This window comes from Equus przewalskii, chromosome 28, assembly GCF_037783145.1.
Source record: "Equus przewalskii isolate Varuska chromosome 28, EquPr2, whole genome shotgun sequence".
In the NCBI taxonomy this organism is placed as follows: Eukaryota; Metazoa; Chordata; class Mammalia; order Perissodactyla; family Equidae; genus Equus; species Equus przewalskii.
The window spans coordinates 981,582-1,007,303 of NC_091858.1; the positions used below are offsets into that span (position 1 = coordinate 981,582).

Sequence of the window (25,722 nt, forward strand, 5' to 3'; positions counted from 1 at the left end):
ACACACGTCACATTATAATTAAAAACTTATCTAGCTTTGATCTCTGTCATTGTGTGAAGGAATTGCAAAACTCCTTTATATATGCATATTAATAAAAAGGCCATGTTATTTCTGAACTAGCAATTTGATCTGGAGGTCTGGTGGTTAAGATTCGGCACTCTCACCACCACAGCCTGGGTTCATTTCCAGATCAGGGAATCACACAACCTGTCTGTTCTTTGTCATACTGTGGAGGCTGCATGCTGCTGTGATGCCACCGGGATTTCAAATACCAACATGGTCCCCCATGGTGGACAGACTTCAGCGGAGCTTCCAGACTAAGAGACAAGGAAGAAGGACCTGGCCACTCACTTCCAAAAAACTGGCTATGAAAACCCTATGAATAGCAGTGGAGCATCATCTGATATAGCACCAGAAGGTGAGGATGGTACAGAAAGACCAGGCAGGGCTCCCCTCTGCTGCACACTGAGTTGCTAGGAGTCAGAATTGACTCCACAGCACTAACAACAAAATTCGATCTTTAACAAAGCCTGCCTACCCTCAGTAACTTCCAAGGAAAGAGAAGGAAGAGAAGACACACTATATCCAATGTTACATTCGCTGACCTCTCACCCATCCATTCAACAAGAACTTACTGATTGCCTCCTGTATGTCAGATACCATGCACCGCAGCATGTTTAGCAGCATCTTTGGCCTCTATCCATTAAATACAAGTAACACCTATCTGTCCCAAGCTGTAACAATCAAAAACGTCTCCAAACATTGCCAAATGTCCAGCGGGAAACACTGCCTTAGAGGTTAAGAGTATGTAGCCACCGTTTTTCAGAAATCTAAAATATAACTGAAAGAGAAGATATGCATAGTTGAAACGTGCTTGAAAAAACTGGAAAAAATATATAAATAGCCTGTAATCGTATTTTAGGGTTGGTGACCAAGTAGAAATTCACATGTACTCAGGTAAGGTTGAAAATAATACTTACTTTTAAATGAAACTAGGGAAAGAGAATTTGCTCCTAAAAACCATTCTCCTCTGTCCTCTCTAGAAAATTCTCTCCTTCCCACCTGCAAAAAGAACCTTCTTCATCATACAGGAAAACATTGATTCTAACTATTGACTACCGAGCTCATGGAATTCCAGTCAAATGAATGACTGGAAGTATGGGAAACAGTAAACAAAACAATAAGATGGGCTTGATATGATTCTCTCTGTCAATTAACAAAGGCAACTTAGATCCTCTAAACTCAGCCTCTTCCATCCATCTGATACTTAAATTTTACTGCCCTGGATCAAACATGATCCCAGTCATTATTTTTAATCAACCGTTCGGGAGAGTTTGGGGAAAGGAATTGCTAGGCAGAAAAACAACAGAAAAAAACTGATAGATCCTTAATTAAAGTACAAAAAACTGACAACAAAATGAGAAAAATACTACCTTGAGCTTTCAAGGGAAATTGCTCACAGAAGCTGATACAAGGACCTCAGAACAAGCATTCATTCTACTCAGGAAATTAAAAGTTGTACTTTTAAAAATGGTTTCAGATCCTTCCACAAAATTTAAAAGAAGACTAAATAACTACCTTCTAAGTTTTTCAGGGAATACTTACAGTCTGAACAGAAAATATACATTGCAAACTCTCCCTAGATTGTCTGAACTTTCGCTTTATTTTTATCCCAGATCCTTCTGTTTTGTTCTTTGCCCACCAATAAGCTATTCATGGAGTCTGAGAGGTAAGTATGGTCTAATCTGGTAGCAGGAAATGCCCTTTAGAGAAAATAAGTCATTTTTTTTCATTGTTTTTCTTTTAGGGGAGTAATTTTTTGCCTCCCATAAACAACTATAAGAAATGGCGTCACTGAGTGCCCAGAGAAATGACCTCTCAGGGGCATTTCAGGAGACACATCTGCTCCAAGAGAGGACAGATACAGAACTGGTAAGGAATACAATGAGAAACAGCTGCTAAAGAATGTTTAACAAATTTTTACCACAATCGAACACTGACCAGTTAGCAGGTCTCAGGAATATAACATCATAGATGCACATGAACAAACAGTAACCAGACGTGAGAAGAGGAGGAAGCCTTGGAAGATATAAACGTCCTGTCTCAGTTATCTATTGCTGTGCAACAAGCCACCCCAAAGTCAGTGGCTTATCACATCTACTTTTTATTTGCTCATGATTCTGTGGATGTGCAGTTTGGGGCAGAGCTCAGAGAGGCTGCTCCTCACTGCCCCACGGTGTTGGCCAGGCTCACCTGGGGCTGGAGACCCAAGGTCCTCACTCCCACGTCTGCGAGCAGTGCTGGCTGCAGCGCAGAACCTCGCTGCTCCCACTATACACACTTCCCTCTCCAGCAGGAGAGCTTGGATTTCCTTCCTTACACAGTGCCTCAGAAACCGCCCCTTCTTAAGGTCTGTAATTGTCACAGAATCACTTCTGCCACATTCGGTCACACTAGGCCAGCCCAGACTTCAAGGGAAGGGGCAAGAGACTCCACTCTCCTGAAGGGTGGAACAGCATGTGCACATAGGGATGGGAAGAATTACAGGTGACCATCTCTGCAGACAATCTACCACAAACCCCATTACTGGAACTCACAACAGCATCAAGGAAATCAAGAGAAAGAAAATGAAAGATGACCAGAATTAAGTGCCTTTTCTAGCCAATACATCCATCTCCTGCCCTTGACTCTTCAGCCAGTTAAGAACAGAAAAGAAAGAACAGGATGGAAGGTACAGCACAGACTACATCTTCATGGAGAGCAGGCTTGATTACAACATCTAATTACGATTCTTTAAAAATACAGAAAGAGGGAACAAAAGAGTAAGGTTATAGAACTACCACACAGTCTCTTAGTACCTTTGGCTAAATGGACATTTTACACAAGATACAAGAATTTGGTACCAGGTAAAGAATGTATAAATTATTAGGGGAAAAAGGAAAAGTTATTTTTAAAAGTGAGAAATCCTACTTCATAGGGTTATGCTTTTAAAAGGTCAATGTTTCTAACATACCCTTCTAGAAGAAGTGAACATCGGAATCTCCACAGAGTAGATCCTGAGGCTAGGCAGCTGCCTTTCTCCTGCACCAAAGCGCGACACTGCAGACCACCACCTCTCTTGAAACCTCCACTCTTTGTGTATAAGAAACAGCAGCAGGACCCATATACGACCTCTGCCAAAAGGTGGCTGGCAGATGGGTTTACTTAAGTGGAGATGTGATAAGATCATGCTGAGTCCCAAGAAATTAGTCCAGTTGAGCCTAAACAAAAATTTCGTTGGATAAGAAGAGGTTTACTAGTTTCACAGAGTGTGGACAAATGTGTCATGTTACAGCGGCTTCCACTCATTTCCTGGTTTGTCATCGTTCCTCTCCATTCTCCTCAATAAAGACAAAAAAAAGGCAGTCTCTTTCTTCTAGCTAGAGATGTTAATCTTCGAACTAGTTTAATACCTTTCTATCTCAGGGGTATCTACCGTTTAGTAGGAAGGATTTAAAGCCTGCAAATCATTTAGGACCAAAATACGGAAATTCAAGTCCAATTACGGGGGAATGAGAAAAAAAAGGAGGCAGAAAAGGCCTTCAACTCAGACAACACAGGAAGTGAAGGCTGACGACCACAGATGAAAGAAACTGGGAAGTGAGGCTTCTTTTGCTGCCTTTTAAATACAGACCTCTAGCCTAAGCCAGCACTTACTTAAATTCTACAGGTATTAAGATCTGTAACACATAAGGGCTGAGCTAAATCATTTCAGGTACCGTTACTTACGGGCCTGGGTAATTCCTCCGATTGAGGAACACCGACCTCCACGTAAAAGGCAAAAGCAGAAAGCTAATGAAGCTCGGAGGCACAAAACCAGACTGGAATCCTGGCTCTGATTCTGTCTAACTCCTGGTAAATTAAGCCTTTCAAAGCCCAACTTTCTTCATCTATAAAACATATGGATAAAAATACCTTCAAGCAATCAGTTGTACCATATGGGTTCAATGAAATACGTTGTTTCTACGCTTGAAAGACAATATCCAAAAATGTAAACTGTGTACAATTGTGATTTATTATTTTTTTATTGCAGTAACATTAAATAACATTATATAACTTTCAGATGTACATCACAATATATTTTGAATTCTGGATAGACTACATCATGTTCACCACCAAAGAGTAATTACAAGCCATCACTTCACATGTGTGCCTAATCATCTCTTTTGCCCTCCCCTCCACTTCCTTCCCCTCAGGTAATCACCAATCCAATCTCTGTCTCTATGTGTTTGTTTGTTATAGTTTTTATCTTCTACTTATGAGTGAGATCATATGGTATTTGACTTTCTCCTTCTGACTTATTTCACTCAGCATAATATCCTCAAGGTCCATCCATGTTGTCACAAATGTCTGCATTTCATCAGTTTTTATGGCTGAGCAGTATTCCATTGTAAGTACCACACCTTCTTTATCCATTCGTCCCTTGATGGGCACCTTGGTTGCTCCCGAGTCTTGCCTATTGTGAATAAGCCTGCAATGAACATAGGGGTACATGTATCTTTATGCATTTGTGTTTTCAATTTCTGTGGATAAATACCCAGCAGTGGGAGAGCTGGATCATATGGTAGATGTATTATTAATTTTCTGAGGATACTCCATACTGTTTTCCATAGTGGCTGCACCAGTTTGCACTCCCACCAGAAGTGTATGAGGGTGCCCTCTTCTCCACATCCTCTCCAACACTTGTTATTTGCTGTCTTGTTAATTATAGCCATTCTGACTGGAGTGAGGTGATACCTCATTGTACTTTTGATTTGCATTTCCCTGAGCTAATGATGCTGAGCACCTTTTCATGTACCAGTTGGGCATCCATATATCTTCTTAGAGAAATCTCTGTTCAGATCTTTTGCCCATTTTTTAACTGGGTTGTTGGGGTTTTTTTGTTGTTGAGACATATGAGATCTTTGTATATTTTGGATATTAACCCCTTATCTGATATATGATTTGCAAATATCTTCTCCCAATTGTTAGGTTGTCTTTTCGTTTTGTTGATGGTTTCCTTTGCTGTGCAGAAGCTTTTGAGGTTGATGTAGTCCCATTTATTCATTTTTTCTTTTGTTTTCCTTGCCTGGTCAGACATGGTACTTGAAAATATGCTGCTAAGACCAATATCAAAGAGCGTAGTGCCTATGTTTTATTCTAGAAATTTCATGGTTTCAGGTCTTACATTGAAATCGTTAATTCATTCTGAGTTGATCTTTGTGCATGGTGTAAGCGAATGGTCTACTTTCCTTCTTTTGCATGTGGCTGTCCAGTTTTCCCAACACCATTTATTGAAGAGACTCTCCTTTCTCCATTGCATGCTCTTGGCTCCCTTGTCGAAAAGCTGTCCATACACGTGAGGTTTTATTTCTGGGCTCTCAGTTCTGTTCCAGTGATCTGTGTGTCTGTTTTTGTGTTGGTACCATGCTGGTTTGGTTACTATAGCTTTGTAGTATATTTTGAAATCAGAGAGTGTGATACCTCCTGCTTTGTTCTTTTTTCTCAAGCTTCCTCTGGCCATTCAGGGTCTTCTGTTGGTCCATATAAATTTTAGGATTCTTTGTTCTATTTCTGTGAAAAATGTTGTTGGAACTTTGATAGGGATTGTGTTGAATCTATAGATTGTTTTAGGAAGTATGCAAATTTTAACTATGTTAATTCTTCCAACCCAAGGGCACGGACTATCTTTCCATTTCTTTGTGTTTTCTTCAATTTCTTTCAACAACGTTTTATAGTTTTTGGTGTACAGATCTTTTGCCTTTTGGGTTAAGTTTATTCCTAGGTATTTCATTCTTTTGTTGCAACTGTAAATGGGATTGTATTCTTGATTTCTCTTTCTGTTACTTCATTGTTAGTGTATAGAAACGTTATTGATTTTTGTATGTTGATTTTGTATCCTGCAACTGGACTGTATTCATTATTATTTCTAAAAGTTTTTTAGTGGAATCTTTAGGGTTTTCTAGGTATAAAATCATGTCATCTGAAAAGAGTGACAGTTTCACTTCTTCTTTTCCAATTTGGACACATTTTATTTCTTTTTCTTGCCAGACTGCTCTGGCTAGGACTTCCAATACGATGTTAAATAAGAGAGATGAAAGTGGGCATCCTTGTCTGGTTCCTGTTCTTAGAGGGATAGCTTTCAGTTTTTCTCCATTGAGAATGATATTAGCTGTGGGTTTGTCATATATGGCCCTTATTGTTCAGGTATTTTCCTTCTATACCCACTTTATTTAGAGTTTTTATCATAAATGGATGCTGTATCTTGTCAAATGATTTCTCTGCATCTATTGAGATGATCACGTGGTTTTTATTCTTCATTTTGTTAATGTGATGTATCACGTTGATTGATTTGCAGATGTTGAACCATCTCTGCATCAATGGAATAAGTCCCATTTGATCTTGATCTATGAACTTTTTAATATATTGCTGTTTTCGATTTGCTAGTATTTTGTTGAGGATTTTTGCATCCATGTTCATCAGTAATATTAGCCTGTAATTTTCTTTTTTTGTGTTGTCCTTGTTTAGTTTTGGTATCAGGATAATGTTGGATTCGTAGAATGAGACAGGAAGCCTCCTCTCCTCTTCAATTTTTTGGAAGAGTTTGAGAAGGACAGGTATTAAGTCTTCTTTAAATCATTCGGACAATTCACCAGGGAAGCCGTCTGGTCCTGGACTTTTATTTTTTGGGAGGTTTTGGATTACTGTTTTGATCTCCTTAGTAGTCTATTCAAATTCTCTATTTCTTCTTGATCCAGTTTTGGAAGGTTGCATGATTCTAAGAATTTATCCATTTCTTCTAGATTATCCAATTTGTTAGAGTATAGCTTTTCATGATATTCTCTTATAAATCTTTTGTATTTCTGAGGTGTCTGTTGTAATTTCTTCTCTTTCATTTCTGATTTTATTTATTTGAGCCTTTGCTCTTCTTCTCTTGGTGAGTCTAGCTAAATGTTTGCCATTTTTTTTTTTTATCTTTTCAAAGAACCATCTTTTGGTTTCATTAATTTCTAGTTTGTTTTAGTCTTTATTTCATTTATTTCTGCTCTGATTTTTATTATTTCCTTCCTTCTGCTGCTTTTAGGCTTTGTTTGTTCCTCTTTTTCCAGTTCTTTTAGGTGCACTGTTAGATTGTTTATTTTGGATTTTTCTTCTTTGTTGAGGTAGGCCTGAATTGCTATAAATTTCCCTCTTAGAACTGCTTTCGCTGTATCCCATAGATTTTGCCATGTCTTGTTTTCATTTTCATATGTCTCCAGGTATTTTTTTATTTCTCCTTTGATTTCTTCATTGACTCAATTGTTCAGTAACATTTTGTTTAATCTCCACATTTTTGTGGCTTTTCTGATTTTGTTCCTGTAGTTGATTTCTAGTTTCATACCTTTGTGGTCAGAAAGGATGCTTGATATTAGTTTGATCTTCTTAAATTTATTAAGACTTGTTTTGTGGCCTATTATGTTATCAATCATGGAGAATCTTCCACATGCATTTGAAAAGAACGTGTACTCTGTAGTTTTTGGATGGAATGTTCTGTATGCATCAATTAAGTCCATTTGATCTAATGTGTCACTTAAAGCCAATGCTTCCTTATTGATCTTCTGTTTGGATGATCTACCCATTGGTGTAAGTGGAGTGATAAAGTCTCCTACTATTATTGTGTGACTGTCTATTTCTCTTTTCATGTCTGTTAATAATGGCTTTATATATTTAGGCACTCATATGTTGGATGCATGGATATTTAAAAGTATTATAGCCTCTTCTTGGCTTGTTCCCTTTATCATTATGTAGTGCCCTTCTTTGTCGCTTGTCTCAGTTTTTGTTTTAAAGTCTATTTTCTCTGATTTAAGTATTGCTACCCCTGCTTTCTTTTCTTTACCACTTGCATGGAGTATCTTTTTCCATCCTTTCACTTTCAGTTTGTGAGTGTCTCTGGGTCTGAAGTGTGTTTCTTGTACACAGCATATATATGGGTCTTGTTTTTTCATCCAATCGGCTACCCTATGTCTTTTGATTGGAGCATTTATTCCATTGACATTTAAAGTAGCTATTGATAAAAATGTATTTATTGCCACTTTCTTACTTTTTCTTTCTTGGTATTTTAGTAGTTCTTCTCTGTACCTTTCTTCTTCTCTTGCTTTCTTCCCTTGTGGTTTGATGGCTTTCTTTAGTAATATGTTTGATTTCTTTCCTCTTACTTGTTTAGTTATAGGTTTCTGGTTTGTGATTACCATGAGGTTCCTATATAATATTCTACATTTATAGCAATCTATATTGAGTTGACAGTCTCTTTAGCTTGACCTTTTACTAAAAGCTCTACTTTTTCACTCCCCTCCTGCCACATTTTATGTTTCTGAAATCATATCTAATCTCTCATTTTGTGTCTATCCATTACCCTCTTATCACTGAAATAGGTAATTTTCATGCTTTTGTCTTTTAACCTACATATTATCTTCGTGGGTGGTTAATCTGCTACCTTTACGGTATTTTTGCCTTTACCAGTGATTTAATTGCCTGTTGGTTTTTTTTTTTTTTTTTTGATAATTTTCTTATCCCAATTTGTGGTCTTCTCTTTCCCACTTATAAATAAGTCCCTTCATCATTTCTTGTAGAACTGGTTTCTTGGTGATAAACTCCTTTAATTTTTGCTTGTCTGGGAGGCTCTTTATCTCTCCTTCTATTTTGAATGATAACCTTGCTGGATATAATATTCTTGGCTATAGGTTTTTTCCTTTCAGCACTTTAAATACGTCATGCCAGTCTCTTCTAGGCTGTTGGGTCTTGGCTGAGAAGTCCACCAAGAGCCTTATGGCCTATCTTTTGTATGTCACCTGTTGCCTTTCTCTTGCCGCTTTTAGGATTCTCTCTTTATCTTTAACTTTGGATATTTTAATTATAATGTGTCTCGGTGTCAGCCTGTTGGTGTTCATCTTTTTTGGTGCTCTCTGTGCTTCCTGTACTTGGACACCTCTTTCTTTCCTTAGGTTAGGAAAGTTTTCAGCTATCTTTTCCTCAAATAGATTCTTTGCCCCTTTGTCTCTCTCTTCTCCTTCTGAGACACCTATAATACAAATGTTAGTGTGCTTGATATTGTCCCAGAGTTCCCTTAGACTGTTCTCATTCTGTCTAATTCTTTTTTATGTGTTCAGCTTGGGTGATTTCCTCTAGTCTTTCACCCAGCTTGGTGATCCATTCTTCTGTATCATCTACTCTGCTATGAGTCCCTCTAGTGAATTTTTCATTTCCAGTATTGTATTCTTCATTTCTGATTGGTTCTTTTTTATATTTTCCAACTCTTTGTTGACATTCTCACTGTGTTCATCCAGTCTCTCCCAACAGCAGTGAGCATCCTTATGAGGTTTTGTTTGAACTCTTTGTCAGGTAGATTGCTTATTTCTGTTTCGTTTAGTCCTTTTTCTGGGGTTTTGTCCTGTTCCCTTGCTTGGAATGTATTCCTTTGCCTCTTCATTATGCCTCTTTCTCTGTGCTTATATCTATGTATTACATGAGTCAGCTATGTCTCCTAATCTTAAAGAAGAGGCCTTATGTAAGAGATGCCTTTTGAGGCCCAGCTGTGCTTCCCTCTCGTCACCAGTTTCAAATGATCCAAAAGTGACCCCTGTGTGTGCTACTTGTGTCCTTCTGCTGTTGCAGGGTTGCTCTTACTGCAGGTACCCAGGGAGTCTAGTCTTTCCGTCCTTGGCAAGCTGTTTGTAAACTGGGTTGGGGGACACACAGCGCCATCGGCTACAAGGCCCAATAGCACATTCCTGTTGCAGTTCTCCTGATAATTGGGTAGGTACCCAGTGTAGCTGGTTGCTAGGCTCAGGGACTTACAGTTACTGTACTTCTCAGGCCTGCAAAGCTGTTGTCAGCTCTCTTAGGAGTACAGCTGAGTGGGGCTGGCCCTAGACCAGAGAGCACCCAGTTGTTTCAGGCTTTGGAAGGTGGGGCCAATCTTCTTTGTGGCTGTTTGTGGAGCAAAGGTCTTCTCCCACTGATAAGCCTCAGCCCCACAGGTCCACACAACTGTCAACACAGCCCTGGTCCATGCACACTTCCCAAACCCCTGGAGTGTATGCAGTCACCCCACTGCAGACACCCCAACCTCTCCACCAACGTTCCCCACAGTTCACCTGTTCCTCACACAGGCCCTGCCCCACAGAGGTGGACACACTTGCCTGCCTATAGAGGATCAAGGCACCCAGTCAATGCAGGCCCACAAGTAGCCTGAGGGCTTGCTTTTGGGTGGGGCTGGTCCTTAGGGTGGGCTGCCTGCCCTGGCTGAACTGGATTAAATCTGCACTCTAGTGGCTGTGGCAGACCCTTGGGCTATCAGGCCAGGGGAAGAACTCCAATGACATCTGCCAGTGTGTGTGTCAGGATGCCTGTACTAGGTCACAACAATGGCTGCCACCAATGTCTCAGCCTCTGGAGAGGTCTCATCTTTCACCAAGATGCACCCAGAGCCTACCAGGTGAGTCTCTTTTCACCCAGGGACTGTGCGCCTTTCTTGTTGGAGATTTTAGGTTGTTCTTTGAGATGGGTGAATTTGTGCTTGGGCCCTTTAAGACCCGGGTCTTATCAGCTTTCATCTGATAGCTTTTCTGTGGATATTCTGCACTGCAGTTAATAGCCAGCGAAGCCAGAGAGTAGGACACTTGCCTCAGTTGTGCTGAGTCTGAAGGGTAATGGGCCCCTGCTAAGGACCCCACTTCTCCAAGGAGGACTGTGTACCTTAGGGTGGCTCCTGCCGGCCAGCTGTGAAGGTCCATGGCTCATGAAGGTGGCTTTGTTCCTATCCGGAAGGAATTTCTGCCTCTTCCACCTCAGGCAGGACTGTTTCTTGTTGTGGGGGTTCTTTTTACCCAGTCTTCAGTTTTCTCTTCAGGGTAATTTTTCCAAGAATAGTTGTAACCTGGTTGTGTTCGTGGGAGGAGTGGAGTTCAGAGTCTGCCTACGCTGGCATCTTGACAAGATCTCTGATTCTGATTTTTCTGTACAGATTAAGGCTCCCAAATAATTAAGACTCCCAAGTCAAAGTTTACTTTTTTTAATCATGGAAAAGGCACAAAATTTGTAGTCAGAAGATGAAGTTTCTAGGTCAGATTTTGCTACTTACTGGCTGGACAATCTTGGTAAATCTCTTCTCTCCCCAAGTCCTAGGTTCTTCATTTGCTCAGCAAACCTAAATGAGGGCCCACTGGGACACAACAGTGAACAGGGAAATCCAGCCCTGCCCTCATGCAGCCTCCCTGTCGTGGTAAGACATCAGAGAAACAAACGCATGGTGCCAGGTGGTGTCACCTGTAAAATGAGGTGACTGGGTTACAGCATCTTCAACACCTCCTGTTGTAAGTCCATGAATGTACGACTATAAATATGAAAGTCACCAAAAAGAAAGGAAGATCACAACTTCTCATGTTCTGATGTTTTCTAAGGTGTTAAATCCTTCTTTATAAAGCTGAAATCAAAAGCTTCCAAAAGAGCAGCAGCATCATTACAACGGCTTTCTGTCCTACAAAAGCAGCCATCCTCCTCTGAGACAAAAACTTAAAATTCTGCTGTTAAAGGGAAAATCAGATCTTCACATCAAAGACTATGCTTTTCTTTATAATCCTAAAATCAATAATTTCGAGGGTAATGCTGGCACATACACACAAGCCCACCAAGCCTTAGCACACACACAACTGATGGCTGACATGCTCACAATGCCAGTTCAGAAGAATATGCTGAGCTGGCAAATGGACTGCAAATGAGCACAAAGAGACACAAACAGCCTCTAGGCTAAGGTTTACAGTGAACAGAAACACTGTCTGCAGCCTCTATCCTTTATATTCTGTTATCAGTCATACAAACATATCTGAAGCTAAAGTAATTAGATGGAGAGTAGGTTCTACGAGGTTGATTTTTCTTTGAAATGTTTCTATTCCTGATAGCATGTTTTTACTGGCAACTTCAAGTGTATAAGCCTTACACAGAAAGACTGAGCTTTCAGAATGAACCAGACAAGGACTAAAAAATAATATTCATAAAGAGTTAGAATCCACACAACTTTCTTAGGCTGGTGAAACTATGAGAACACAAAGGATTTTTGGATATCAACAATGGTTCTTTAAATGATTTTTCAGTGATAAAGTCAGAAACTTTCTGCTTGAGTTGATTGAAGAAACACACATCTGAATAATAAAACTATGTTTTAGGAAATTTATTTGGCAAATTGAACAAAGACTGTCTAGCAGAATTCATTAAAAATCTGCTTTAAAGAATAAATAAAAATAACAATTAGCATATAAATTGTTTTTCTGGAAAGCAGCTTCTGAAATACTTGAACTTTCTTAAAACAGATGTAATCATAAAAAATTTGAGGGGTGGGCCCCATGGCTAAGTTCACACCCTCCACTCTGGCGGCCTGGGGTTCCCTGGTTTGGATCCTGGGCGTGGACCTACACATCACTCATCAGGCTGTGCTGAGGCGGCATCCCACACAGAACTAGAATGACTTACAACTAGGATATATAGCTATGTACTGGGGTGTTGGAAAGAAAAGAAAAAAAAAGAGGAAGATTGTCAACAGATGTTAGCTCAGGGCCAATCTTCCTCACACACACACACACAAAAATTGAGTGCATCTCCTATAATCTAGTTTACCTATTTGAGTACAAGCATAAACCTTATGCCCTCCATATAACTTCTTTAACCCCCAACTTCCACATTTAGGAACTAAGCGTAATTGACTTCATGAGTCACAAGGCTTGACACTCTAGAGTTCTAGAATTCTATGAAATACATCAAGGTTTAGACTAGATTCTCTCCAGACTTTTAGATGATGGATAAATGAATATAATCTAAAGTCTTTTATTGTACATATGTATGTATTACTGCAAAATAAAAAGATTAGTTTCTTGTGTAAATTTAGGCAATAGTATTTGTGATTTAGAATAAAACAAATGCAAAGATCTTGGCTTTGTTATTAATTTAGAAATAGGTCTAAGAGGCTGAAGATTCTTTCATTTGAATATGCTATGTTAAATTAATTGGTATAAATACACTATTATTAATTTACATAGAATCATAAGAACTTGGAGGTGGCAAGGTACTTAGAAATCAATATTCTTTTATTTGTTTTGTTTTTGGGAGGAAGATTGGCCCTGAGCTAACATCTGTTGCCAATCTTCCTCTTTTTGGTGGAGGAAGACTGTTGCTGAACTGACATATGTGCCAATCTTCCTCTATTTTACGTGGGATGCCAACACAGCAAGGCTTGACAGGCAGTGCTAGGTCTGTGCCCCAAATCCAAACCTGCGAACCCTGGGCTGCCAAAGCAGAGCGTGCGAACTTAACCATTATGCCACCAGGCTGGCTCAGAATCAACATTCTTATACTACAGATGAGGAGACCTCTACTGAAAGGCTAAAGGATTACAGGTGCTGCAGTAAGATGACTCACATTACTCACATCCTAGCTCTGCCACTTACTGTGAAATCAGAGGCAATATACTTACTTGCCCTGTTCCTTGGCTTGTTTCTTCTTTTTATCTATAAAATTAGAGATAATGATGGTACCCACCTCATAGGATTTATTGCAAGAATAAAATGTGTTAATATATTTAAACATTAGAACCATGCCTGATACATAATAAGATTTCAAAAATGCTAGGAATTATATCATCTACTGTATTTATTAGTGGATGTATCTGTAGACCAATGAGTGTCAGTAAATAATTAACTATTTACCAAAACTAGTGTCTTTTATTAACCCCATGCTCAATAAGAATTTGAAAGCAGGAAAATCACCAAACCCCCTAGGCTCCCTCCTCTGATCATCAAGGGATTATGTTCACCTCGAGAGAACATACTTCATGGCAACCTGGATGATCCCCAGAGCAGGACAAGCAGGATGGTGGGATGTGAAAATAAAGTCACACAAACAAGAGATGAAAAAATTGGGAGTATTTTATAACTTTGTTAAATCATAAAAGTAATCTTCAAATATCAGAAAGGTCATCAAGTAAAGAAAGAACTAGATTTATTATTCATTTCTCCAAAGGCAAATTTGGCTGCTTATCAGAAAAAAACAAGAACTTAAGATTCCTAATGGTAAGAAGCATTCTTTCAACATGAATGTTAACATAAAAACAAGATGCCGCTTTTCAAATACTGAGAGACAAGTATGCTGAGGGAGCAGTTGGACTAGATGACAAAAAATCTCAGCATAGCAGAACATTAGAACTTGAAAGAGACTTACAAGTCATCTGGTCTGCGGGCTCAGTTGTCCATTAGAATCACCTGGGGAGCTTTAAAAAAACACCACCAATCCCATCCCATATCAATTAAAATCAGAGCTTTCTCGGGGTGGGGGCTGGCACTATGTCGTTTATTTGCGTTGCGTTGTCTTTATAATTCTCCCAGCTGGTTCTAACAGATAGCCAGTGTTGAGAAACACTGCATTAGTTCACAGATGAGGACATTAGGGCTCACTGCTAAAATATAATGGAAATTCTAGTCATTTTTTTTCTAAAATTGTGTCTTTTAATATATTTGTAAGACGAAAACTACCTTAAGAATGATTTTATTCCTTTTTAGAAGAACCTTAGGCATCTAGGTATCACAGATTGCTCACAGCAGCTTTTACCTAGTGATTTAATTAACAAACAAGTTCAATGTTCAGTAATCATTTTGGAAGGCACATATGGAAGACTAGGAAAAATTCAAATGGATGAAAATTTAGCAATAATTATCTTTAAGAAATAAAATATTAAGCAATAGAGAAACTCACTTTGATTGAAAACGATGCTCAGTTATAATTAGTAACAAGGAGACATATGATTCCCCCAGCAGAAATAAAGACTTTAGACAATACACAAATCTGTGTGGAAGAAAGAAGACTAGGACATATAAGGAAAAAAAACGGGTGTTCCTTTGCCTAATTATTAGTTATAGGCTCGCTGTTGAAATACCAAATGTATTTAAAGAAACAAAGAGCCAGGCAAACCTGGAAAACATCAAATGTAAATACAGTGCATTTGCTTGAACTCTGTGGTGAACCATAAAATGTCCTAAAACATCTGTGTTTTATTATAGGCTTGGAAATAAAGAAGAGGATTATATACTTTGTAATTTACTTTTTTAACTTCCACATTTCATGTATCTAATAGTCTATAGATAAGAGGTCCATTTTAAAAATAGTTTATCTTTCACTATTAATGAACATAGTCATAGGACTCTAATTTATCCTATTTTTTAGTAGAAAATATATAAACCATATATTTTTAAAGAATGTAAGAGACTAGATAAAATTAACACTATTAGCTACTTTTAGAACATAAGTTCCCTCCAGAAGAAATTTCAAGATACCACAAATAATGTAACAGAAGTAGGGTAACAGACTGCTTGGTAACTTTCTTCTTCATGAAAAAGCTCAGAGAAACAAAACTGTAAGGTGTGAGGTATCAGCCAAACGTTGACAAGCAGTGGAGGCAGGCCAGCCTGTAGGAGAGGTCCTCAGGCACCGCAAAAGCTGCCATCCTTGGAATTTCTCTAGACCAACTCCATATCCATGTAGAATGGCTTTGCTTGTCTTCTGCTCCCAGCTCTGATCTCCCACCAGCCCACCACACTGGACACTGCCACTAGCTCCACCCTGCCAGCTCCCGCTGTGTTACCTCAGGCTGCATCACCCCACACTGCCTTTACTAACACCAAGTTTTGGCAACCCACTCACTCTCTGCTCAGAATCTGACCTCAGCTCTCCCTTTTCTTCCACTTCACTACTCCTCCTCAATCTGACAGCTTGCAGTGACCTTCTCTTGCTACAAAGACAGAAATGCCTTGGTGTTTCCTGTGTAAAATTCTCAAGTCCAACACATCATACCTTCAGTCCCATTCGTTAGGGCCTCTTTCAGCAATCAAATGATTGCACTGTTAAAGCAGGGAAAGTCTAACAATAAAGTCTCAACTCCTCTTTGAAACTAAACTTAATAGTTCCTCAGTTTCCTCATCTAAAAATTCAGGGATATAAGACTAGATAACCTTTTAAGATTACCTCCAACCCTAATAAAATTGCTCTTGTATTCCTAATCTCAGTGAAATGGCACCACAGGCACCTAAATCGCAGGAGTCATGTGGAAATCCTCTCTCACTCATCCCGGATACAAATGAACAAATTATTCCCTCTCTCTCTGCCACTCCGTCTCCTATTCCTCCTGATTTTACTTCAACCTCCTCTGTGAAACCAACCTTAATCCTCCCACACCTTCCAGCTCCTGTGGGGTTCAGCGCTTCTGCTTCAGGACTCTCTCCTGAGTGTGAATTAGCTCGGGTGCCTGCCTAAGGGCAGAGGGCTTCTCCTACCCTCCAGAAAGATGTCCTGGCACACAGTCAACAATGAATGAAGGAATGAATTCGAGAAAGAAAATTTATAAGGATTTTTAGACCCAAATATAAAAAGGGACATAATATTTTCTGTCTGTTTTTTAAAACTTAGAAAAAACTCTGAGCAAGAGGTGGAGGTGGATTAGAACAGGTGGGGTGAGGGGAAGGCTTAGGGGTACTAGTTATGTGCCAGAAGATATGCAAACATTCTGACATATGTAATCTAATTTAATCCTTATTAATAACAGTTGAAAGGAAGTAATGTTACTCCATTCTACAGACGGAGAAAGGAGCCTTAGAAAGCTTCGTTAATTTGCCTGGTATCACAAAGCTAGTCAAGGAGCAGGTCAGAACTTTACCCATGATGCAACTCCCAGAGCCCACACTCTTTCATTAGATCTTGCTACCCTCATGAACCACCATCACAGCAGTGGCTCTGTGAGCAGTGTCCACTATAGCTAGCCGATTTTATCTGATATTACAATTCTAGAATTTAAGAATTTCCCAAAGTATTTGGGGAAAAGTGGAAAACCCCACAAACACTGCAGCTGTGCTGTTCATGTAACAACTCCACACTTATATGTTGGCTCTAGCTATAGAAACCAGTACCTTTAAAATACAGCATTCTAAAACTCAATCTTGTGCTAAAATTATCTACCAGCATCGGTGGCACAGTGCATTTTGGGATGCCCTCTCTTGTCTACTTCCAGCTCTCTAGAGACTGCAGTATAACAATATGGGCTTCAATGCACTGCATCTAATTTTATCATGAAAGAGAAATGCTCTGCGATCCAGTTACCAGAGATGAAATAGTGACTGTTACAAACAGAAGAAAAAAGCAGGTGGCATCCTGAAGGGAAAAGTGGAACTTAAATGAAACCTAAATGATTCTAAAATAGTAGGTCAGCCAGTACTGTATATTTAAACGAAAGTGTTAAGGAAACCAAGTTAAAGGTGTTAAAATATTACCAAGAGTCAAACGAGGAAAATATGCTTTCAACATTTTCCCTTTTCCCTTGGAAAGCTTTGGTGATTCAAATTTGAGGGGCCCATACAGGGAAGAAATAAAAAGGAGTTACAAATGCCAGAGAACAAAAGAGCATTTTACCTTGGACTTGAATTTCTTGCGATGGTCTTCCCATAACCCTGCAACACCCTTATTTTTGACATTTCACCCAGCTCCACCCTGTGGTCCTTTTAGAAGTCCAGTACAGCCCAAAGCCACAAAGACAGACAGGCCTTAAACCTGCTGCACAGACCTGTACACCTAACATCAGAGTGGCCAGGCTTGGAGTCCCAGCATGATAAAGACCTGCACAGCGTGATAGGCACTGAAGCATGCACAGAAAAAAAAAACAACCTTATAATCACGGGAAAACTGATATCCAAAATATGAACATAAGCATATTCTTTGAAAACGTGTGTTATTTATACATATATTTCCATATATATTCTACCTATGCTGTATACAATATTGATGGCTTCTGTTAAGATATTAGTGAATTCTGGCTCCTACTGTAACTCAGGTGGACCACCACCCCTGGGGATCAGAAAGCAATTGATATCTTTCCCATTTTTAATTATAGGCCTGGAGATTACAGCATTTTGGTGCTCTACTCCAGGGTTTAATCATTCTAATGAAAATTACCAGAATTACTTATTTCTAGCTAAACTCTACAATTTAGGCCTCTTGGTTTATTTCCCATGAAGACAAAGAGCTGGGCACACGCATCCTCACAATAACCTTTCACAGCCTAGAATTATAGGCCAGAGCCATTAAGTTCTTCATTTTCCAAGTTAAGAACCATGTCCCAGGGGATTATAGAGATACAGTTTTCATTTCTAAATAATTTCTATTTAATAACTGACAGCAGGATTCTTTTAAAAGCTGCTATGTATACTTCTCCAACTGTATACTTTGTATGGAAAATAAATGTTTAAACGTTTAACTTAGAAACTGGGAGTTCCCCAATTTGCTGCCCTCCCCCAACACCACCATCATTAACACATTAGTATCTAACCTTCAAGATTCACACATATGAATTTTTTTTAACGGAAATGGCACCACTTGATACTTAAATGTTTTGTTGGATGTTTTTTCCATTTATTCTTAGGAAATAATAAAGAGCTAATTTTATCAACATTATGTGCTAAGTATTATCCTGAGTGCTTTATAGGGATTTTCACATTTAATCTTCATAGCCAGTCCTTAAGTAGATACTATGACTATTCCCAATTTACAGATGAGAAAACCGATGGACAGAGAGAAGAGGAATAATTTGCCCAAGGTCACAGAATCAGTTTTACGTACTGGAGATGGGATGAGAATCCAGACAGCCTGAATGAAAGTAGACACACCCTTAACCCTTTCTCTTCACTATGACATAGGTATCAGTAGACATAACACTATGTGGTTGGTTGGTTGGTTGGTTTTTTTAAGGAGAGACTGGCCCTGAGCTAACAGCTAACATCTGTTGCAATCTTCCTCCTTTTTTTTTTTTCTCCCCAAAGCCCCAGCACACAATTGTATATCGTAGTTGTAAGTCACTCCAGCTCTTCCATGTGGGATGCCGCCACAGCATGGCTTGATGAGCCATGTGTAGGTTCCCATGGCTGCTGAAGCGAAGCATGGAAACTTAACCACCTGGCTGTGGGGCCAACCCCTACTATGTGGTTCTTTGTAATAACTATATTAGTTATATGAATATAATCTACCTAACCCATGATTGATGGACATTTGTGTTATTTTCAATTTCTTGCTATTGTTAACCAGGCTGCAAGTAATGTCCTTGTATACACACATTAATACATTTAAGTATCCAGCATCTATTTTTTTTATTTTGAAATAATTTTAGACTTACAAAAAAGTTGTACAAATATTACAGAGAGAACCCTTCACCCAGCCTAATGTTACCATCGTACATAACCATATGATAATTATCAAAACCAGGAAATTAACATTGGTACAGCACTTATTAACTAAACTACAGACCTTATTCAAATTTCACCCATTTTTCCAATACTGTCCTTTCTTCTACTCCAGGACCCTATCCAGGACCCTTCGCTTCATTTAGTAGTTGTGTTTTCTTGGTCTCCTCCAATCTGTGACGTTCTGTGGAAGAGTCCTCAATTAAGTCTGCTCGATGTTTCTCACACTTGCATTGAGGTTGACATTCAGGGAAGGACACCACAGAACTGACGTTGCGTCCTTAGTGCGTTGTACCAGCAGCTTTATGACATCCACACTCTTATCACTGGGGATGTTAACTTTGGTCACTTGGCCAAGGTGGTATATGCTAGGTGTCTACATTGTACAGTTACTATTTTTCCCTTTGTAATTTATACCTTGGGAGGGAACTTTGAGACTATGCAAATATTCTGTTTCTCCTCAAATTTTCACATACTAATTCTGGCCGCACTGATGGGGCTTGTGGGCAACAATTACTGTGGTATTTGCCTAATGGTGATTCTCTATTTCCCTCTTTGCTTTGATATTTATTAATTCAAATTCTTCTAGAAGAAAAAGCTGTCCCTTCACCACCATTTACTCATTTATTCCTTGGCTATTTGTTTTCTTCTGTGGGGCATAATCTAACTCCTATCACTTTCCTGCTCAAACTGTTCCAGCGGTGGCCATTAGGATCTCCTCCAGGTTGGCCAGGCTGTCCTTTTGGCATGCCTCCCTTCCTATCTGAGCACTTCCTTAACTTTCTGGCACCCCAAGATGTTCTAGGCTCCTCTTGTACTTTCCCTGCCCCAGGCCTAGAATCAAACCCTTCTCCAAGGAGCCCTGGTTCCTCTCATTGGTGAATGGTATCTAGAAACCAAGGTGTGGCTGCTGGGTTGGTCACGGCTAGTAGGTGTCATTGCTTCTAGCTGCTCTCAGCAGGCAAAGCTAGGAAATATCTGTATGTATACTAACCCATGCATACACACCCAGCTGCACCTGTATATCTGTCTATACATTAAAAACTATGACTTCTGGGGCTGGCCCAGTGGCATAGAGGTTAAGTTCGTGTGCTCTGCTTTGGCAGCCCGGGCTTCGCAGGTTTGGATCCTGGGCATGGACCTACACCACTCACCAAGCCATGCTGTCGCAGTGACCCACATATTAAGTAGAGGAAGATTGGCACAGATGTTAGCTCAGGGACCATCTTTCTCAAGCAAAAAGAGGAATATTGCAAACAGATGTTAGCTCAGGGCCAATCTTCCTCACCAAAAAACCCAAAAATAAACAAACAAACAAAACTATGACTTCATGCTGATAACTCCAATTCCAGTCTGCCACCACGTGGTTCATTTTCACTTTCCCCCTTTCCCTCATTTGTCATTTCTTTCTCCCATGGAGAGAAATCCAGCTCATTCTCACCTGCAGTGTATTTGCCTCTTTGTTAGTTACACACAAAGTGACAGTTTCAGAATTGCTAGCTCATAGCATCCTTTACTCATAAGGAATAATGCGAAGTTGAGAAACCTACTGATTTTTTAAGGTTAAAATGGGCTTCTCAAATGCAAATATTGCCAAATAATTCTCTACTTCTTAATAATAATAATGTAAAAATACACCATAAATCGGAGTTTGGCCTTTTTATAAAAGCATACCTGGGTACTTGCAAGAGTACTGACATTACCTACTGGAAGTTAACAACACGGAAAGGAAGTTAACAGCTATTAAGTGAAAAGTTAAATGCCAAGTAAGCTTTTAATTATTACAAACAAGGAAAATACAAGTACATAAGAACTTGAAGAAATTACCTGAGAGAGTTTCTAAAGGTTTGGTTTCATGTATTTTTAATTCAATTTTTCATATAGAAAAACGTATGTAACTGATGTGGTGGACAGGCAGAAAAATACATTCTCAAAAGTCAGTATCATTGTGAAAATATGAAGAGAAGAAAATAAGTGAAAGCAACAGCAACCTCTTACAACCATCGGAAAAACATACCTTAGCATATTAAAGTAGGAAGATGAATGGAAAAGATGAAATGAGAAACAGTCCCTGGTATCTCTGGATATGAATGCTTAAAGCTTTAATCAAAGCAGCAGCGGAGCTCACGGCAGGATGGTGACAATAAGAAGGCTGCACCATGGAAAAGAAAGCAGTGCTCTCTTTGCAGGTGTTCAACAGCTACATTAACCACTGGATGAATTTCTTGTATACTATTTACTCAGATGCAGAAAGCAAGTCCAGAAAAAAGCTATTTCTCCTCTCAAAGCTATTAAAACAGTGACACAGAAGAAGGATGAGTCTCCTTTAGTAAGCCTCTAATCATCATGACCAACACTTCAGGTTTGGGTGGAAGGTGGGAAGAGAAGGAAAGAAAACAAACACTGGCAAAGGATGAGAAGAAAGGTCTGGAAAGACTCTGGAATGCTTAACATGCACTAGAAGTTTAAAGAGCAAAATGAGTCACCAAAGGAAAGTGAAATTTGCTGATCCCCATTAAAAGACCCCTTGGCTTCTTGCCACCACACCTTCCCTTTTGAATTCTATTGCTCACCTCCAGCTTTGGCAAAAAATACCAGCTAGCTATGCTAGTCTCATTATTTTAGCCCTTATATACACTTTCTTCAGAAAGCTGAATAAAAGTGACCACAGGCTGTTATATCCTTTGTATTTTTAAAAGGTTGGCAGGAAGTATTCTAAGACTTTTTTTGTATAGATACACGCACACCTTTCAAAATAAAAAGGTATATGCAATCCTTTTCAAAATCTTGTAAATAAATTAGGTAAAAAGGAAGTGGTACAGAGTAATTAATGCTTTCCTTTACGTGGAATAACTACAAAAAAGTCTGTTGATAATGGTGCAGTTTTTAGACAGATGGCCCAGGGCCACGGCCTCACTCTGCAGAAGCTGAGACTGTAGAGTTATCATCCCCCTAACGCAGGGCACAAGCCCACCAAAAACGGTCAGAGAGGTGATGTGGGGAAATATAAAGGAAGACTGCCATACTTTTACGGAAGGCTACATTCCCTGGTTTTCATCAGATCTGGAGTTTTAAAAAGTTTAGAAATATGGAAATAACTTTTTAGACTTTCATATCTAATTCTACTGGGTTCTAACAGCCAAAGAGAAGGTGATACAAAACTCACACTACAAAATTGCCCCAGTTCTTTTAAAAATAATATTTCTACAAATTAAATGTGTAACTTTTTGATATTCCTCCTATTTTTCTACTCTGATCTAAAAAGTCTGACTTTATGCCACAGTGGCCTGAAAGGCTCAGTGCAAATGGTAACTGGCACACATGGAGGGCACTCCTGGCGAGGCCTGGTCTAAGTGCATCACACACTGCCACCCTTCCTTTCTCCACACTGGCACCTAAACTTACCCCCATTCAGAGTGTTTTCTCCTATTTTGGCTCCACGGCATCCATCACTACTGCCTTTTAAATGATAACTTTAAGGCTACCTCCTCAAAGGATGTTTTCCCATCTGCTCCCCAGCTGGAAGTCATTTCTCTTTATTCTGAAAGCCTGCAGCCCTTTATATGTGACTGTCTACCGCAGGCAGAATTCTAACGATGCTGCCCCAAGATCCTCATCCTCTACCTGTTCAACAGAACATTCACCCAGGTGCTACTGGGAAAGAAGTCTGCAGACAGAAGTAAGGTTACAAATCAGCTGACCTTAACAGAGAAAGATTATTCTAGATTATCCAGATGGGCCCCATGTAATTATATAAGCCTTTAGCAGAACAGTCACTCAGGAGATGCAACAAAAGATGAGGCACAAGTGGGGGTCAAAGAGACAGGAAGAGTGAGAAGGACTTAACCTATCACTGCTGGGTTTGACAAGGGAAGAAGGGGACCAGAAGCCAAGTATGTGAGTGGCCTGTAGAACATAAGAATGACCCCTAGCCAACAGCCAACAAGGAAAGGGGACCTCACTCCTACAACCACATGAAGCTGATTTCTGCCAACAACCTGAAGGAGCTTAGAGTGGATTCCCCCTCAGAGCCTCCAGAAAGAAACACAGCCTACTGACACTTCATCTTGTGAATCCTGCAGCAGAAGAATCCAGGCCGACCCAAACCTCTGACCTGCAAAATGGTGAGGCAATCAGTCTGTCTTGTTTTAAGCTGCTAAGTCTGTGGTAATTTGTTACAACAGGAATAGAAAATCAACATGCTTTCTTTTGTACTTTATTCTGTTTAATAGTTCAAATCTCAGCGGACACCAGAATCACCTGAGGAGCTTTGTAAAACGCATATGGGCCCCATCGCCAGAGATCTGAAAGTGCGGAGGGGTGGAAGGGAGAGCATGGAGAGGCCATCAGTTTTCGTTTATAGCTCTGCCAGTGACATTTTCCCCTAATATTTTTTAATATCAGTATCAGCCCAGAAAGTTCTTGCATGCCCCTTCGCAGGTAATTCCCATCTTCATATCCCCAGAGTTCATATCCTCACTGTTCTGATTTTTTGTCTACCAGAGTTTAGTTGTGCCTATGCTAGAAATTCATATAACAAAACTACACATTGATACATTTGTCTAAAGCCACGTTGGTTCATGATGTGGTCTGTGTTGGTAATCCATTCCTTCTTATTGAGCATCACATCGCATGCATATACCACAGTTTATCATTCGCCTGTTGATGGACATTTGGGTTGTTTCCAGTTTTGGTCTATTATGAATAAAACTGCTATGAATATTCTTGTGACATATGCTTTCTTTTCTCTTGAATTGCTGGATTATAGGGTGAGTGTTTCTTTAGTTCTATAAGAAAGTCCAAGACCTTTCTCTGAAGTGTCTATACCACCTCAACAGTTTCCATCTGAGTGAGAATGTCGGTTGCCTACTTTTTCTCCCTTCACCTAAATGATTTTAATGTATAGCCAGAGTTGAGAACCATTATCCTAGATTAAAAATTCATTCAGGGCAGGAGGCATGTCTTACTCATCGTTGCTTTCCCGAATATATTTAGCACGTCTTTACCAAAGCAGGAATTCACAAATCCTATCAAATTTCATCTTAATCCACCTTCTGACTTTTGCCATACATGGCAAATCTATTAAGTATGCCTTCTATACCTGAACACAATTAGTGTCTAATTCTGAGTAAAGTATTTCATGATCTGTGTAATCATCGGTCCAATATTTGTTTTCCCTATGAAATTCTGAGCTCCATGAGGGCACGGCCTGTTCTGTCTTATTAAGGATTGCATCCCTGAATCCATCGCAGAGAGTGGCACACAGCAGGGTCTCAATAAATAAACGATGTGCTTTGTGGAAAGAAAAACCCTTTCTCCAAGTTTTTTGTTTTTTTATTTTAATTAAAACAACAAGGTACAAGTCTCCACTCTACGAGAGTCCTTGGTCTATAGCTCTCAACATTTTGGGGCACAAACGTCCTTGTGCAAATCTGATTAAAGCTATGAATCCCTCGCGCATTCTAAGAAAGAAGATGGGATCATGTCTACATGCACTCACACTCGCGGCTCTGCCGCACAATATCAAGGTGCTCACATGGTGCTCACAAAGCTTAGCCATGATCAGAAATCACTGCGCTGTGTTCTATATAAAACCGCAAGCATTTCTTTCACCAGTATTTGCTGAATATCCGGTTTGTCCTGGAATTACACTAGGTATAAAGGATACTGTGACCAAACAGTCACAGTCTCTACCCTTAAGAAGAGGGGCAGGGAGGAGGCCACACACAAGTGACAAGCAATACCATTTAACCGAAATTCAGATATTCTCACAATTTTTGCCTAAGTTAACAACATACGACCAACAACCTGAAATGCAAGTAACTCTTCAAGGCAATACGTTGGATATACAGATTTACCTTTGATTTATGTTTCCAGAAGTGACAGAAGAGGAAAAGAAGAATAACAACTTATCTATGTTGCATTCTCAAGGAATAATTGCTTCTGGAATTATGACACCTCATGGTAAAACACCTCAGCCCAGGAATAAGCGCTGACGTCCTCTGGTGGTCTTCTTCAACTGGCAGAGTGTCAAAATGAACACAGTACTTCATCCATCCAGGAAAGAACGTGAGGGTGTCGGAAATCTCAACAGGCAGTCTGGCCAGATGAGGAGGGAGAGCCACAACAGCGCGTCTCCACTGACCCTGAGGCACAGTGTCAAGAGGAAGGCTGGCGGACCTACACAGTCCCTGTGAGGTCTGGGAAAACACGTTCCTGGTGTTTCTGAGAAAGCAACATCACAGAACCAAAACTATGCTGCTATCTATGGAAAGTCTGAGAGAAGGGTATTGTTTAAAACAACTAGAATAAATAAAATGCTTTAAAAGAACAACACAAAAATCCAAAATTGAGAGAGAATGGAGTTCAAGAATGTTTCTGGGTAGAGAAATGAATTATTCTATAT

At 39.6% G+C, this 25,722-nt stretch overlaps 1 protein-coding gene across 25 annotated transcripts in view; it reads right to left on the minus strand.

Annotated features, from left to right (window-relative positions):
* PSD3 (pleckstrin and Sec7 domain containing 3) overlaps positions 1-25,722 on the minus strand; it is a 644,089-nt gene that overhangs the window by 200,262 nt on the left and 418,105 nt on the right. The window contains exon 1 of one of the 25 annotated variants that reach the window (XM_070598628.1): positions 3,014-3,553. The exons of the other annotated variants lie outside the window; for them this stretch is intronic. Coding sequence (XP_070454729.1) covers positions 3,014-3,229 — 216 coding nt within the window. The 5' untranslated portion in view covers positions 3,230-3,553. Of the gene's footprint in view, positions 1-3,013; positions 3,554-25,722 lie in introns of those variants that run through there. 25 annotated transcript variants of the gene reach the window in all.